Source organism: Xyrauchen texanus, chromosome 21 (genome assembly GCF_025860055.1).
Source record: "Xyrauchen texanus isolate HMW12.3.18 chromosome 21, RBS_HiC_50CHRs, whole genome shotgun sequence".
In the NCBI taxonomy this organism is placed as follows: domain Eukaryota; kingdom Metazoa; phylum Chordata; class Actinopteri; order Cypriniformes; family Catostomidae; genus Xyrauchen; species Xyrauchen texanus.
In genome coordinates, this window is record NC_068296.1 from 26,172,682 (window position 1) to 26,190,906 (window position 18,225).

An 18,225-nucleotide genomic window follows, 5' to 3' on the forward strand; every position below is an offset into this window, starting at 1 on the left:
GCAGATATGGGTCAGGAGCTTCAGTTAATGTTCACATCAACCATCGGAATGAAAAATTTGATCTCAGTGATTTTGACTGTGGCATGATTGTTGGTGCCAGATTGGCTGGTTTGAGTATTTCTGTAACTGCTGATCTCCTGGGATTTTAACGCACAACAGTCTCTCGAGTATACTCAAAATAGTGCCAAAAACAAAAAACATCCAGTGAGTGGCAGTTCTGCAGATGGAAATGCCTTGTTGATGAGAGAGGTCAACGGAGAATGGCCAGACTGGTTCGATCTGACAGAAAGGCTACAGTAACTCAGATAAACACTCTGTACAATTGTAGTGAGTAGAATAACATCTCGGAATGCACAAAACATTGAACCGTGAGGCGGATGGGCTACAACAACAGAAGACCACGTCGGGCACTTTATTAGCACCATAGTGTTCCTTATAATAAGTATATAAGACGTGCTCAGTGAGTGTAGATTTTAGTGTGTGTTGTCATGACGACATAACAGCCATGAACCCTTCAATCTGGTAAAAGCCGGGTAATGCTAGTAAATACCAGATTAAATCACACTAAAATTATGTTTACGCCTTGTGGGTTTACTTTTGAAAAAGTGTGTATTTCCATGTCTGTGGCCTTATGGGTGCTTAGAAATTGGGGCAATACAGTTAATACAGTGTGCCCTTCTCACCTCATTCATGACTTTGCACTGACACTCCTTCACGTATTTTCCATCGGCCTTGACGATGGTCTGGAGAAAGCGCAGGTACTGCACGTGGCGACCGTGGGTTTCGATGCAGTGCACGAAATGATGCACCACGCGATCACTGATCTCATTGCACAGGTGGTAGTTGTTCCTGAAGATGTAGCGCATGGTCTTTGCCTCAAGAAGCTAAGAGTAGTAGGGACAGAATCAAAAGAAATATACCAAATATTATCATATTCACCTCACAAAATACATACATCTATGACATGTACTGCTGATTAACAATGACTTCAGTGTGCAATAATTTATCAAACTGAGACTTCCTGACTCAACGCACCCCGGGTGTGAGGAAGAGGTTGAGATGTTTGTGCAGCAGCGTCTGGTTCTGAGGGTTATCTCTGCAGAAGTTCTGGAGAAAGGTGTGGGCGATAGTCATGATCTCATCCATCTTCTCATCACCCTAAGGAGGGAGCAGAAAAATGTTACAAGGATATAGATTCTACCCCAAAATTATATACTGTGCAGTTCTCCAAGTTTGTTATATTATACCCCTTCTGAAGAAAGAAGAAAAAAAATCGAAATGACGGGCACTGACAATTTTTGCAAAATAAGACCAAGAACGTTAAAATATGTTAAGAAAGCAACATTTCGGGGCCTGGGTAGCTCAGCGAGTACTGACGCTGACAACCAAACCTGGAGTTGCCAGTTCAAATTCAGGGCATGTTGAGTGACTCCAGCCAGGTCACCTAAGCAACCAAATTGGCCCGGTTGCTAGGGAGGGTAGAGCCACATGGGGTAACCTCCTTGTGGTCATGATTAGTGGTTCTCGCTCTCAATGGGGCGCGCAGTTAGTTGTGTGTGGATCACGGAGAGTAGCATGAGCCTACACATGCCACGTGATCAAATGCAAGCGGTGGCAACTGAGATATATCCTCCGCCACCCGGATTGAGGTGAGTAACCGCACCACCACGAGGACCTACTAAGTAGTCGGAACTGGGCATTACAAATTGGGAGAAAAGTTAAATTCTTTTTAACTAAATTTTTATTTAATGTTGACTTTAAACACCAATCACAAATCAACAAACAGAAAACATGGAAAATATTCATGGAGGAAGGATAGAATAGAGTTTGGCAACAATTGGATATCATCCAAAAGTGGAAAAATTCCAGGTCTGGAGTCATTTTATCATAGCATATGACAAGGTTATTTCACTTCTGAATAAATGAACAGATTGTGGTAGATTCTGTTGTGATTTTCCTGTGCTTGGTTGTGGATCCATTAGTTGACATTCTCATATGTGAATTGATTACATGAGCACTAAATTAACCCTCTGGGGTCTGAGGGTGTTTTGAGCCCTTGAGAAGTTTTGACATGCCTTGACAACATTTGTGCTATTTTCAGTTGCTTAAAAACATATTAATGGCTAAAGTCTGATAACACTGTATTCAGCACAAATTGGGCTACAATAATATGTGTACATGTTTGTATTTTTGAGAAAATAACATTTATGCATGGTTTTTGAAAAAAAATACAATTTTAAGCCATTGAAATAAGGTCAAATAACACATACTAAAAATTTGTCCACAAGACTTTTGAGAACTGGATCTTGTAGCCTACAGATTTTACTACAAAATGAGGTGAAAACCATCCTGATCACTCATTCATACAAAACAATATACTAATTTAACGTGGCGTGAACTATCATGAATATTTAGGTGATTCACACCTGAGGAGACAAAAGACCCCTCCCCTGGGCCTTTCAATGAGGAATGTGACAGAAAGAGAATGAATGAACGAACCTACACTATCATTTAAAAGAAGCCTCTTCTGCTCACCAAGACTGCATTTATTTGATCCAAAATACAGTAAAAACATTGTGTGAACAATTTAAAAGATCAGTTTTCTATTTGAATATATTGTAAAATGCAATTTGTGATCAAAACTGAATTTTCGGAATCATTACTGCAGTCTTTAATGTCACATGATCCTTCAGAAATCATTATAATATGCTGATTTTCTAATATGGGCATATTTAAAGTGCATTTTACTCATTTACACCCGAACCGATATTTGCAAGCACAAGCTCTGTTGATAATAATGAGGCAGCATAAACACTAGATAAAATATATTCTAAACATTCATATAATTTGATATCATATTACATATCATATTTATATCATACAGCATACAATTTAAATACCTGCTTTAGCCGAAACAACATTTACATGTAACTACAACTTGCTTACTAGGACATATTTAAAATGTCAATACTCTGAATCCTGGCTGGCAAGTCTGGAAACAGTCCCACTAGTAAAATATGCACATGTTTATATAAAATAGCATGTCAACTAATGAAAACTAAATTACTTACTCGTCCGAAATTGTATCCTCGGCTGGATCAAGTCTCTCTTCAAAATAAAAACGTTCAGAGTCCCGTTCTTCATCTGAGGAAAATTTTAACTCTTTGTCACTATCCAGGAGTTTCCTCACTTGTGTATCATGCTGTCTTTCAAATGCGCAGAAAAATGAACAAACTTGTTTTTAAGACACAGTCAGGAGCGTTTACCATTTGCCTTGATCGTGTCAGCACATTAGCGTAATGAATGGCGTGCTTTGCTGGTGGGTGGGATCACATTACCTATAATGAGCTGAGCCTGTAAAAAATTTACACCGCTTTGTTTCATACAGATTGCATTGCAGGATAATATTTGTTTTAAATTTGAATTGTTTTATTTAAAAGTAGACATTTTAAGCTTTTTTTTTTTAGACATGTTTCATGTTTGTGTGATAAGTATTCGCGGAGTTTAAGTTCATTTTTGTGACGCGTTTCAGAAATATGCTTGTGAACACAGTGACGTCTGAAAGCTCACCTTTTATATTTTCTTTATTTTGCAAAAGCACAAGGTTTTGTTGTTATTGTGAGTGTACACAAATAAAAGTAGACCCTTTATAGTCTCTAATGATGTCTTACACTTATCTGTATGCCCCAAAATGACTGAGAATTTTATGTTGTTTCCGCTGTAATGACAAAAAAATCCAGCAGTCGACCCCAGAGGGATAATGTCAACTCACTTTCTCAAATGGGATCTGGAGCAGATCCAGCACCACGGCATGAGCTCCCATGTTCTTCAGGAGCCTCTGCTGTTGCATGCGACTCTTCTTAGCAGGATAGCAAAGTTTACTGAGACTCAGCAGGATCTATGTATCCATACACAACACACACAAAATCACAAGAACACCATTATTTTTTAATTTTTGACTTTTGCCGTACTTGCTACCATTAGCAGATTACTGCATTCTGAAAATGAAAAAATTGCAAGATGCACAAAATAAACAACCTGAACAATCAAAAACATGCTGATGTGGCGTAGAAGACAAGTTGGTATTTAATGCACTTGTAATGCAAGGAGGGATCAGTTTTGGACTTATTGGTTAAAAGTGAAAACATTTGATCATAGTACTCACCTCTTTTACAATTTTATAGTTGTTGGCTTTGTTGCTGTCTATTTGAGGTTTACTGTTCCCATCCTGCACTGGGCTCAAGATACCAACTTCCTATACACCAGAAATAACATACCACAGTTTAGTCCGGTCAGTTTTGTCCCCATTGCTCATTACTGTATACTATCTCTAGTACAGTATTGTTTGTTTTCTTTTAGAATTTTTTGTATGCTCTTGCAAAATGACCTTGAGTGTAGGAAAGGCACTATATATAAAGCAATATACATACAAATGTATTAAATATAATAATATAAAATATTATTTTCTTATTACTGTCAAAAAATTAATCTATATAAAAAAATATTGCTATATCAAAAAGCCTTACAAATGAAGATCATCCATTTATTCTCTATATATCAATTGCATTCTACTAAAGTGATGAAGCAAGTTTGTTGCATTTTAGTGTAGTAATGTGATTGCAGTCTATTTTCCCTGCCAGTAGGGGCAAACCTCCAAATTCTGCTCTTTGTTCTGATTCTCAGTGCTGTCTTCATTGCCGTAACCTCCACTCTTCTCAACCCACAGCTCTGACTTTTCTACTGTAAGACGCAACTGGTCCAGGTTTGCCTTAATCTGCTTATAGTTCTCCACATCCTGCTCAGAAACCAGCAACTGGACCTGCAAACACAAACACAACTCAATCATGTAGTAATTGTTTCTATCAAAAATGTAGTAGCAGTTCATGTAAACAATGTTATACACAGGATGTGCAACAAACCAAGAAATAGACTAGTCAACCAATAAGATCCTAAAATATACAATACCCATTTGGACATAGCTGACTGAATGTATGTTTCTCACAATCTCAAAAACCTTTTGATCTACAGGTTTATGCTTAAATGTAGGGATGTCACAATAAAGTTTTTTTAGAACGAGTACTTGTACTGGTATTTTTCTTTTCAGTACTCGCCGATACCGATTCCCATTTTATTTGTTCTGAATTCCTTATCAACAGTTTATTTAAATGTTTTCATCTAAATAAATAAATTCATTAAATCTTTAATCAATCTTTAAATCTATTTCTGTCATAATATTTTCCATTTAAATTTTGCTTTTATTTTGGAGGAAGCTTTTATTTTGGAGTGAAGCCCTTTCCATTTCTGTGTGTTTCTGAAGGTAGCTTCTCACCTCCGGAAAAGCAGGTCGCCACATGACCCAATGTGGTTATTAAACCGCAAAAGGCTGCTAAACATTTCATTAAATAAATATGTAGTCTTTATGTGCTGCACGCTACACAGTGATTTAGGCCTCTGCTCAATGTCACCTGCAACAAACAGAGCACGCAATACTCATGATGGTGTTTTCTGTGTGAGACAAGGAGCTCTAAAAGGTCAGCACAACACTGGCTCCACACATTCACTTTGAAGTGTACAGCACATGCAAACTATACATTTATCTCATTAAATTGCAGCCTTTGCAGTTTGATAATCACACTTGGACATAATGGGATTTTAATTGGTTTACACTGAATGTTTACGGAATGAAATCCTTAGGTCAGATGGTATCGGTTTTTGGTATCTGAGCATTTTTACGAGCATGAGTACAAGTACATGAGCGTGGTATCAGACCCGATACCAGTATCGTTTTGAGACATCTCTTAAATACTTGAATACGTTTTAGAGACAGATATAAATCAAGTACAATTTTTTTTTTACAAAACTCGGATCACTTGGAAGCGAGACTGAAGGAAAAGCAGCAAACAAGTACACAGTGAGTCCTGGATACTTGGAAAAATTTTAATACAAATATTTTGTGTGTGCGTTTTCTTCATTTACAATTACTATTTTACTGCTATTCTTCTAACATGTGAAAAATAGCAATGATAAGTTAGTAGGGGTGACATGTGAATGCATTGTTCTGTATATTCAATAAGAAAGTGTACACTCTAAAGTTTGACTTCTGTTAATTGTCCCAAGTGGACATGGTTATCTTACGACTGCAATAATTTCAAACTGGCCAACTATTTGATGATCAATTTGCCTGACCAATATATTGGTCTATCACATTTGAAGATCTGTGCTGGTCATACATAAAAAAAGAACACAGTAGCAGGAGTATGAGTGAGACCTGTTTAAATGCCTGGAGAACTTCAGCCCTCTGGCTGAAGTGTTTGAAGATGAGCTGCAGAGAGCCGGAAACCAGCGGAGGATAGTCCTGCATGATGAGGTGAATTAACACCCGCAGAAACGTCTGGCCACCTTCATCATCAAGGTCAACCGTGCTCCTCTCCTTAACACTGCAAACACACAAAGACCCAAAGGCACACAAACCGATTATCATAATCAGTTTATCATTGACTGATTGAGCCAAACAAACAAAAGCATTTACATATACTGTAAGTCTTAAAGGCAGAGCAGCAAAAAATGCCCTTTTAATTTTTAGTCACAGAGAGGGTGAACATTTTACTAAATTACAAGTTTTTTCAGGGCAAGCAATGTCAAGTAAAATTATAAGTCCAACTCAGGAGAAAAAAAATGTATATGACACCTTTGAACACCAATCACAAATATTCAAACAAAAAACGCAAGGAAAATTATTACTCCCTCACCTTCCAGAAAACATATTCTCAGCTTTCTCTGCGATCTCCTCTATGTTTGGCTCTGCAAAAGTGCAATGGAAAAATTGCAAATATACAAACACATCCAGGCCACATCCTTTGAAACAACAAAGAAACCCTTGAACTGCATGGTAGGGTGGACTTGTTTGATTATGTCATGAAATTCTCACCAGATATGACAGGGATATCAACTGAGACAGAACTGTCCAAAGTCTGGTCGCCAAACTCTTTTTTATATATAGACAGCAGGTAGGTGATGCGGTAATCAAGACGCACATTCAGAATAAACTATAAAAGGAAACATGAAATGTAAAATAATACATGATCCCATCATTTACTATCAGAGACTTCTTCATCTTACATGGTTGAAAGCGTGAAGGACACAAACTGGTGTTTTGTGAAGTGTAACTAAAGAATTTAGTTACACGTGATTTCGTATCTTATCTGTCTCTATCAATGCATCATAAATGGCCATGATTCACAAGTGCATCCATTAGAGCATCACCTGCAGAATCTCAATAATCCTGAGCTTAGTGTCCATCACCATGACGTCCTCATTGTCAGAGAGACTGATTTGCTTGCCGTGGATTGGCTGAGCATTGGGGAGACTGTGGGGCATCATTGCGCCTCGGCTCAGGACCATCTGAGTCATCATCTCACCCACACCATGGATGCTACGCATTACATTATTACCTACACACAAAACACAAACAGCTTAAAGTGAGGCAATGTCTAAAAGACAATCAGCAATGTTTCTACACACTACATACAGAATTCTGAAAAGTATAAAAAAAGAAATAGTTCAGTTCAATTAGTAAAAACTGTTCAATTTAATTTTTAGAGTATCGCATAGTTAGCTTAGCATTCTTAGCTTAGCAACATACTAATGTTAAACTCTATTGAAATCCATTGCAAGTCGAGTCTACCAAGAAGGGCACTACTTTTATAGTTGCTGCATATGTAGGAAGTCCCAAATTTGTTACTTATGTGGTTCTGTGATGGTTAGGATGCTGCCGTAGAAGGCAGCGGCCAATGTAGTCGAGTCAGCTCACTTGATTTTTTGAACAGAGCAACTGTGGGAAAGTGTAAAAAAATAGCCAAAGTTTTGGGGCTATAGCAAGCTGCTCTCTGTCTCAGGGTCTCACCTCCATCAGGACTCTTGCTGAGTTTGGACAAAAAAGGGAAAGTGGGCTGGACAATATCCAGGATGGCCAGCAGGGTGCGTGTGAGGCACAACAGCTCACTAAAGCTGTAGAAGCCAAAGTAGACAAGGTTACGTGCCAGGTGGACCACCTGTGAGACATACAGAGACCAGAAAAAACATTAAAATTAAAAAAGCTTGAAAGTAAATGATTTAGAATTCAGTAGAGCTAATAAAGCCAAACTTCTCTGTCCTCTGGACACATTACATAATACATAAAATAAAACCTGGCACAAAGACACAAATACACTGTACATAAACTATAAACAAACTAGATTTATTTATTTTTTGAAGAAAACACGAGTGGTACTCGCCCGTGCTAAAGTCACTTCCATGATGCTAGGTTCTTTTGAGTTGTTGCCAAAGCATTGCTATGTGGTAGCCAAAGTGTTTTGACTGGTTTTTATCATGTCACTATGCAGTTGCTAGGTTGTTTTGGTGGTTGCCAGGGTATTGCAAGGGGGTTCTAGATCGTTGTTTACTGGCCCAAGACAAAACAGCCCATTAGCAAGCCTCTTTATATTTTGGTTTATAGATGTGGTTTGTCATCAAGCTTCAAATAATGACTATGGATTTTGCCTGATTAACCAGCCACCAGGCAAAGTCTGTTGTTTAGAAAATCTCTCCTCAACAAGCCGAAAATTTTAGGTATTATTCATGTCCATAGTACAAATGCTGCAGGACGATTTCCGTGTCAAAGTTTAATACGTTTAAATCACTAACCTCAAGTATGAGCTGCAGTAATAGTGCCTTCACTAATATAGTTGTATACACTTCCCATTTATGGACCTCACCTCAAGGGTCAGTTCATTCTTCTCTGTGTTTCCAAATGGGAAAGTCTGACTGACCACATCTTTGAGGTATTCATCGACAAACCGCATAGTTGGGGCAAACTTCCTCTTCATCTCTTCTCTGGATGTGTCTCTGAACTCATATTCATACCTGTGCACCAGATTCATATTCAGACAAGCCAGAAAACACAAAGCAGTTTTACAAATACTGTAAAAACATGCAAGTTAAAGAAATAGTTGACTGAAAACATAACATTTTTAAACCCATATGACTTTCTTCCATGGAATACAAGGAGACAGAATGACAGCCTCAGTCACCATTCACTTTTTTTGTAAATAAAAAAAGATTAAATATAAATGAATGCTGTCAACATGTGTTGAACAGAAGAAAGTAAGTATATGGGGTTGGAACAACACGAGGGTAAGTAAATGATGGCAGAATATTCAGTTTTGGGAAACTACTCTATCCCTTAAAAACAGCACAAAATGAAACACTGCATGTAGGAGTAAAGAGTGTGATCACTTTAGCAACAAAGTAAAGCTATTCAATGTACACTATAGGGTTCATTTTTAACCAGTTTTTGTTTTAGTCATGGTTTTAGTCTTTTGATGAAAATGTCCTTTAAAATTAGTCAATATTTCGATATGCTTGATTCATTTTCAGTTTTACTCGAATTTTGGTCAATGGAAATAAAATCTTTTAGTTGATGATAATGTGAAAATGACAAAAATGTGTGTAAAACTATAACAAATCCAACTTAAATAAGATATTCAATCATTTAGAAAAAAATTATATTCATTGAATTAATTGAAATGCAAACTACTTCACAACCTCTAACATACTGGATTACTGGATTAAATTAACCATAACTAATATCTTCTTCTATGGAACAGATGTTTCTCTAGAGTTCATATCTTGCACTGTTAATATCTATCATATTTTGTCATATTTTCATCAACATTATGCATTAATAAAATCATTTAATTATCATCATGATGTGTCTTTTACATCTTGTATTTGTTATCATTGACACACACATCATCAGTGGTTTCGTTGACAAGATTAACACTGGTGGACTGCAGAGGTCAGTAAATCCCCTCTCTTACTCATTGACGGAGATCTTGGAGGGTATCTCAGTCCAGAGGCGTGCGTAGCGAACAGGCACCACGGCCTCCTGCGGGTCACGGTCCACATGCATGTGCAGCATTAGCCGACAAAATGAGGCGCGCAGGTTGTAGGGCAGACAGTCATCAAACATGCAGCGGAGGATCAGATCCACCGGCAACTGGCTGGAAATTTGATTAATGGCCAGATACTGCCGGTCCAGGCACATTTTAGCAAAAAGATTGAGTTGGCACCTGCAAAAAAAGGGATATGGTATTTGACGCTGCTGTATTCCCATCCATATGTATACACATATATAAAAATTTAAATTAACATTTAAGGGGTCTTGTGATGGCAAGCCAAACCCTGGCTGGAATTGATAGGGATCTAATATTTACATTTTGTTAATGTTTTTCTCCAAAGCAACTCAAACTCTCACCTGTAGTAAGTAATGCCACCAATGCACTCTCACCTGTAGCAGATGATGAGGTCAAAAAACTCTCACCTGTAGTAGATGATGATGTCAGTATCCATCTTTTGTCCATCCTTGGCGTCCTGGGCCAGGTGTCGAATGGACTTCCCATGAGGCTCTTTGTGGCTATCAATCCAGTACAGCCACACCTCTTCATCATCACCATCCTCCTGAATTAGAGTTGACTCCAGAGAGCTCTCCATGTGTATGATCAGTCTAAAGAAACACATAAACTCTTCATATTTCTTAACATTAATCAAAAATACCCGGTCTACAGGCATATCATAATAGCACCTATATAGATTTATTGCCGTTTTATTCTCAGTCAATCTCAGTAGGATTATATCTCATAAGGAAGTAGCCCTTTGCTCAGATCTCACTTGGTCTGGATGAGGATGTCTGCATTAGAGGGGTTCAACATGAATTTGCAGATCAGCTCCTGAGTGACAGGAATTGCCGTTTTGTTGGAGACACAGAGGTCAGACAAATAATCTAGAAATCTGGAGAAACACACAAGAAAAATGCAGTTAATATGCACTAATGGATGTGAAAACAGGTCTTGTATCATAAACAAGAAGCACATGTAAATGTCATCAAGAGGATATGACTAAATTAGAAATGTTGTAAAGGCACTGGATGGTGCCACACTTGCAATAGCCACCCTTGCAATAGTTCTAATCATGTAATTGGATGTCTAAATCTCTGGGTCAGACCTGGGCTCTCGGTTCCTGCGCAGAAGTTTGACAAAGGTCTCAATCTCGCGTGCGGTGATGTGCTTCTCTAACAGCTTGCGGTTGTTGTGCAGGAGTGCAGTGATTGTGTCCTCTGCCAGGATCTCATAACCAATCTGAGCTTGCATGATGGAAAATTTCTTGGCTATGTACTCCTGGGAGAAAGAGAAGAAGGACACATATATTAGTAATTGGGACAAAAGAATGTATGGACGGTAGGACAGCTGGCTGGTTGGACAGATGGACTGACGAATGAAAAAAAGTTTAGGTGGGCGTATGGATGGATGAATGGAAGGACAGAGGAATGGATGAATGGAACAGGTTTAGGTGGGTGTGTGGATAGATGGGTGTTTAGATGGGCATATTAATTGAGAGATACAGTTTAGGTGGGCATATGGACGGATGGCGTTTAGGTGGGCATATGGATGGATAAATGGAAGGGAAAACGGATAGATGGATAGAAAGAAGGGCAGATGGATGGGCAGACATACAGATGGAGTATAGGTTGGCATATGGATGGAGTTTAGGTGGGCATATAGATGGTTAAATGAATGGATGAATTTTAGGTGGGTGTATAGATGGATGATGGGTGAAGTTTAGGTGGCGTATGGATGAATGGAGTTTAGGTGAGCATGGATATTTATTGATACATTTATGGATGGATGGACAAACATAACGTTGATGGATGGAAGAAAGGGCAAACAGAAAGAATGTATATATGTATGTATTGAGTTTAGGTGGGCATATGGATGGATTTATCAAAAGCTGTATGGATGGAGTTTAGGTGGGCATATGGATGGATGGATGGATGAAAGGGTGAAAAAGCAGATGATGGATGGATGAATAAATGGATAGATTTAAGGTGGGCATATGGCTGAATGAAAGGATGGATGAAGGACAAACAGATGGATGGATGGAACGTCAAATGGAAGGATGGATAGATGGATGTATGAAGTTTAGGTAGGCTTATGGATGGATGTGTGGATAATTGGAAGAACAAATGGAAGGATGGATCGAGTTTAGATGGGTATATGGATAGATGGAGGGATGGAGTTTAGGTGGGCTTATGAATGGATGGATGAATGGGCAAACAAACAGATGGATGGATGGATGGAGTTAAGGTGGGCATATGGATGGATGATGGATTTTAGGTGGGCTTATGGACTGATGAATGAATGAATGAAAAGCGATGGATGGATGGATGGATGGCTGGAGTTAAGGTTTTTAGGTGTACATATGGATGGAGTTTACGTGAGCATATGGATGAATGGATGGATGTAAGGACAAACAGATGGATGGGTGTATCGATAGATGGAAGGACAAATGGAAGGATAGGTGGATAGATGGATGGCGTTTAAGTGGGTATTTGGATAGATGGAGTTTAGGTGGGCTTATGAGTGGATGGATGAATGAATGGGCAAACAAACAGCTGGATGGAGTTTAGGTGTGCACATGGAGTTCCTTGCCTGATTCTTGCGGTAGTCTTGTTGGGAATGGCGTAATATCCTGTAACACAGCTGTAGCATGTATTTAAATGCAGCATTGCACTGGTTCCCCAGATCTTCCAACTTTGGCATGGGTGATTCCTTAATGTCGGAACATGGGGCTTTCAAAATGCCAAAAATCTGAAAACATTAAGAATGTACAGAAATCTACCATGGAATCTATAACTCTTATAGAAACATGTTGAGTTGGTAGCACTGTTGGACAAAATACATTTCTGTTGGAGCAAACCTGTGCAAGGATGTTTTGCTCTCTCATGAGTTTCTGTCTCTCTCTGTCTGGGTTCGAGATCACCACTGACAGCACTTCCTGGCCATTATTTGGCACATCGCACACAAAGAAAATCAGATCCTCCAACAGCTTAATGGTAAATCTAAAATAACACAAGAAAAGAAAGATTGGGTTTGCATATTGATCTACTTTTTAAGAATCAATTGCTTGTGGAGGTGCAACCAAACATCTATATACATACCAGAACATCCATCCTAACCCATTTAATATGAGCATGATGCATACCTGCGTTCATTTGCTGCAGGGAAGTTGCTGATCCCCAATATATGCACAAACTGCTCCAGAACCTTGTTGGCATCATTGGCAAAGTCCAAGTCTCTGACCTCTGACAGTGGGACAGAATTAATGGAGAATGCTTCCTTGTCCTCCTTCATTTGGCAGGTCCCGATCTGTTAGAATACACAGAGAAAGAATATTAGTGTTAATTGAGGGAAGCTATAACCTCATTTAATTGTTTAGAGGAAGCAAAGGTGACCTTGAGCATAACGGGTCGTTCCTCATCAACATCAATGGGAATGTTGGTGCTGGTCACCCAGGTGTTTGTGCACAGGTTCCTGAGTCTCACATATGAGTTCCTGGAAAATAAAATAACACTTATTTAGTCAGCCAATGAGGCTGTGTCCCAAATGCCATTTTTGGAACATGTCTTTAGTTACAGTCTACAGAATTCTTCATTCATCAGCTGATTTAGTATAAAGCTCAAGTTCAATAAATTAATGTAAATGCTCTAAAATGGTTTTCATGTATGAAGGGTATAGTTTGTGTAAAGGAACTAACCTGGGCACCAGGCAGTCAGCCCGCTGTAAAGTAGTAGCATCCAGTTCAAAGAGAGAGGCGATGTCGTTGCCGTGGGGCAATGCGACAAGGATGTAGGGGATTTTTTCAGTCTGCCACTTCTTTTTAGAGTACAAAGAGTCGGCCTCAGTCTGATGTTTGAACAGAGAGACATGGGAAGATCCCATTAGTGGGTAAAGACCCAGATAAGACAATGAGACAATTGTTGTTTTGTATAAACATGATATTTGAAGTTTAAAGTCGTCTAAATCTCCCTTTTAGCATTGGGACTTTTAAAGGTGGATGATTGTGGATCACGATTAAAACGCATGAAAAAGACCAAGCATGTCAGGCAGACCAACACCTTTAGCTTCTTTTTCTAGGTGGATGATTTTGGTTTTGCATTACCAGTGCAATTTCTGCAAGTGGATTTTTTTTTGTAAACAGTCCGTATCTGGTATTCCTGAGCTTCTCTTGTGATACTAACCAGGTTTATTGACTTTACATGGTCATGACAGGAGTTGAAATGTTAGATAAAATTTTGCACGAAGCAAGCGGTTTTATTAAACTAGTCTCTTGTTAACAAGTATAATGTTTAAGTCACAAAGAGCAATTTTAGTTGAACATTTAAATATATATATACATAAATTAACAGGAAAACACACAGAGGTCATTAACGGTAAGTATTTTATGCAGGACCTCATTCTGTGGTACAGACTGTTTCACTAAAGCTTTTCGATGGAGGGCTATTTGGAGAGCACCATTATAAATTCTCCTCTGCAGCTCCTGTGACTCACTCCTCCACTGAAGCAGACAGCACGTCTGCCTTTCTCTCACGGGGCACCCCCAGATTCAGACATTATGTAAGGTCCCCCTCTGTGTGTATGTGCAAGTGTGTGTGTGTCTGTGAAGCTGCCGAAACAGAATACTAAGGTAACAGCGGAAAGGTGCACAGAGAAATAAAGACTTGAGAAAAAAATCTCGGGAGAGTAGGAGGATGGGAGCTGCGTGAGTTTTGCTGTTGCAGTGAGTGTGAGATAAAGGAGAGAAAAAGGGAGGGAGGGGAGAGAAAAGGGTTACGTAATAATAAAGTTGTGCAGGAGAGTTGTCTTCAGACCATGCAGTGAGATGCAATGCTGTGTAGCTCAGCCAGAGTAGAGGGAGTCAGATAAAAATCTTTATATAAACTTTATCTTGAAAGGGGTCATGAAATGGAGAATCTGAGGTAAGTGTATTACATAAAAAAAAATAATAATAATTTCAGGACTCAAAACTTCCATTTATAGTTACTAGCCTGCAGAAACGTTGCGTTATGCAATCCGTCTGTTTGTGACGTCTCAATACATTGCACATTTGTATTTACACATCCCACAAATCACAAGTCAAGATAGCAGGCTCTGTATGGATAACTATTCCTACCATAACACCTAAGGGACAATTTTTTAATTGTTGGTGTATTTAAACAGGACGTCTTTGAACATGGATGTCTTAGACAATTGACATCTTTGACCATTTTTGTGTATTTCCATGATTTTATCATACTTTGGACTATGATGTGTTTTTTTTTTTTCAGCTCATGTCAGATGTGCTTGGTGATTATTCAAAATATGATTCAAGCTTGGCAAAAGAACAGATAATGAAGGATGGGGCAGTTAAGTAAAATATTTCAAATGTCATCACTGTTCGATAGCTTATGGTGTTAACAGTCGTGCTTGAGATGAATCGTTTAATATAGTAGCCAAAACTGAGCGTTTCAGACAGAGGGACAAAAGCAGGGTGGAAAATGATCATATATTACTAAATTGTGACGGTTTTGGTGCAAAAAAACTTTTATAACATTATCATTGGACCTCAGGGAAGATAATACAATTATAAAAATAAAAAAAAGCACTTCAAAAAAGATTCTGTCATCATTTACTCTTATGTTGTTTCACACTCATTTAAATTTCTTCTGTGGAAAACAAATATTTTTTTTAAAGATCTTCACACATCTTTATGCCATATAACAGCATGAACAGTAAATAGTAAATTAAAATAAAAAAAGTGAATAGTCACTGTGGGCTATCAAGTATAACAGTCAATACTTTAAAAAGTCATGCACTATTTTCCAGGTCTTCTGAAGCCATACAATCTCTTTGTGTGATGAACAGACAACACCAAGTTGTTACTCACTCTATATACACTACATATATACATATATATACACACACACACACACACACATATATATATACACTAAATTAATTATCAACTCATGTTTACAGCACAAATCAAATATGGCGACACATCAATAACATTGACTTCAAGTGAGTTTTGAATAACAAAACAGTGAGTTTTAATACATCACTGGTATAAAAAAAGATGCAGTGTAAGTGAATGGTGATTGAGGCTAACATTCCTCCTAACATGTCCTTTTGTGTTTCATGGAAGAAACAAGTTTTGAAAATTATGTTATTGCACCATTACTAGATTGTTGTATCTATGTTTTTATGTGTCCAGTCAACACAATAAATCAGTAGTTCAACCTTTTTTTGATGAACGTCCCCCTATTAATTTCCTTGCCCCATCAGTTATATTTTCTTATACTTAAACAAAAATATTTTAGTTTCTTTTTTTAGGATTTATGCATTTCTATTTCATCTAAAAAAAAAAAAGAAGAAAAAAAAAGAAAAAAAGAGAAGAGTATTTAAAATAGTGTATTTTGCATTTGCTCTTATGAAAATGTAAATGTGTTTATTTATAATTTTAACAGTGGTATTTGAAACAAGACCATAGTAAGCACATGGAAGAATGTATTTTCTTCACTATCGTAGTTAGAGGTTACATGATTTCTATAAATCAAATGAATGGCATTTTTGTAACTACAAACATTAGGCCTAATCTAAACACATGTAAAACATGGCAAATGAGATTCGTACTACGCCACCACGAGGACCAAGAATGTTTGGAAATTGGGCATACCAAACAAAAGAGCTTGTGACCAATCTAGGAGTAATAACACACCTGCTTTGCACTCACGCTACTTTGTCCATTGAGCCGTATCCACCTACAGAACCATACAGGTGCATTAGCGGAGGTTGTGACTATTTGACGGTGCTAAAACAGATACTTCATCTGTTCTTTATCAAGACCCATATAACGAGGTCTAGATAAACATTTTAATGGAAACAGGAACTTGACGATAGATTTGATTAACATGACTACCCCCCATTTGTAACCTCCCCCACTCTGCTAATTTGCTCTCAGCGCCCCCTGGCATCCTTTGAATGCCCTCTGGAGGGGCTGTACCCCCCCCCCCCTTGAGAACCCCTGCAATAAACAAAGAAGCTGATCGCCTAAATACGAGAAACCGCTGAAATCAGAAATTCAGAGCCTATTCTATTAGGTGCCTTACTAGACAAAAGTGATGTGAATCTATGACTGATCCCACAGATTTAGTCTGTCTTAAAGATGCATTGGTCTCTCTCTTGCGTTGGCACTGTTTCAACTCCACTATGCATGTACTGTATGGCATCATAAAGTACTGTAGTTAGCAATCCCCAGCCCTAATGAACAGAATATAATTGTGACTGTATTAAGATGTGAATTAAGTTATTACTAGGCCACTCAGAATCTGTGGACGTTTACACATTTTATATGCTGATTGTAAGGGAAAATCTGTAGCGTTCTGAAGACTGAATTTAAAGGAAAAGTTCACCCAAAAAGGATAATTCTCTCATCTTTTACTCACCCTTATGCCATTTCAAACTCATATGACTTAATTTGTGGAACAAAAAATATATTTTGATGGAGAAATGATGTCTGTTTATCCATACAGTCACAAAGGCAGTAATCCATAAAACGCCAGTGGTTTAATCCATGTCTTCTGAAGCAAGCCAATCAGTGTCTCTTGACATTAGCAGTCTCCTTGCGATCATGATTTCAAGCTCAATTACACTTCCTAGAGCCAACTAGCGCTGTGTGTATGCGTCAAGCACTAGGAAGTGTAATTGCGCTTGAAGTCATGATCGTGCCACTGGACTCTTATGGATTACTTTTATGATGATTTCATCTCCTTTTTGGAGCTTGAACGTTTGGTCACCATTCACTTGCATTGTATGGACAAACATACACCATATCTACATTCAAATATCTTCGTTTGTGCTCTGTGGAAGTCATACGGCTTCGAGATGACATAAGGGTGACTAAATGATTAGATAATTATAATTTGTGGGTGAACTATTCCTTTAAATATTGCAAAATGTGTTAACCAGAGCTGAGAATTCCATACAGCAAAAAAAGTATATAAACATAGATATAAGGTGGTGAGTGATTCTGTGGAATTCTGTGATTCCAGGCTCTGTGCGGGCCTAGTTACAGTATGATTCTGACATAAAAAAAAATTCCTTTGCATAGGCTATCATCTGCAGTAATTAAGGTCAGACTTACCTCATTTTTGTCGACACAATTATCTTTAAAATCAGGATTCACCTGAAACAGAACCAAAAATGTTTAAAAAACCCTTACAACATACATGCACACACACAAAGGCTCATTTATTCAGCATTTTTTTGACTAAGACAATAACCCTTCTGTCTGTCCTGTTCACAGTGAATCACT

The 18,225-nt window shown here is 38.1% G+C and overlaps 1 protein-coding gene across 1 annotated transcript in view; it reads right to left on the reverse strand.

Annotated features, from left to right (window-relative positions):
- itpr2 (inositol 1,4,5-trisphosphate receptor, type 2) overlaps nucleotides 1-18,225 on the reverse strand; it is a 99,773-nt gene that overhangs the window by 67,959 nt on the left and 13,589 nt on the right. The window contains exons 10-30 of the mRNA XM_052152014.1: nucleotides 18,055-18,096; nucleotides 13,630-13,778; nucleotides 13,328-13,427; nucleotides 13,078-13,241; nucleotides 12,793-12,934; nucleotides 12,525-12,683; nucleotides 11,041-11,213; nucleotides 10,708-10,827; nucleotides 10,361-10,543; nucleotides 9,858-10,109; nucleotides 8,754-8,901; nucleotides 7,904-8,051; nucleotides 7,264-7,451; nucleotides 6,929-7,046; nucleotides 6,750-6,801; nucleotides 6,269-6,437; nucleotides 4,652-4,819; nucleotides 4,166-4,255; nucleotides 3,773-3,898; nucleotides 1,036-1,158; nucleotides 684-884 (exon numbers count right to left, since the gene is read on the reverse strand). Coding sequence (XP_052007974.1) covers nucleotides 684-884; nucleotides 1,036-1,158; nucleotides 3,773-3,898; nucleotides 4,166-4,255; nucleotides 4,652-4,819; nucleotides 6,269-6,437; nucleotides 6,750-6,801; nucleotides 6,929-7,046; nucleotides 7,264-7,451; nucleotides 7,904-8,051; nucleotides 8,754-8,901; nucleotides 9,858-10,109; nucleotides 10,361-10,543; nucleotides 10,708-10,827; nucleotides 11,041-11,213; nucleotides 12,525-12,683; nucleotides 12,793-12,934; nucleotides 13,078-13,241; nucleotides 13,328-13,427; nucleotides 13,630-13,778; nucleotides 18,055-18,096 — 3,015 coding nt within the window. The remainder of the gene's footprint in view (nucleotides 1-683; nucleotides 885-1,035; nucleotides 1,159-3,772; nucleotides 3,899-4,165; nucleotides 4,256-4,651; nucleotides 4,820-6,268; nucleotides 6,438-6,749; nucleotides 6,802-6,928; nucleotides 7,047-7,263; nucleotides 7,452-7,903; nucleotides 8,052-8,753; nucleotides 8,902-9,857; nucleotides 10,110-10,360; nucleotides 10,544-10,707; nucleotides 10,828-11,040; nucleotides 11,214-12,524; nucleotides 12,684-12,792; nucleotides 12,935-13,077; nucleotides 13,242-13,327; nucleotides 13,428-13,629; nucleotides 13,779-18,054; nucleotides 18,097-18,225) is intronic.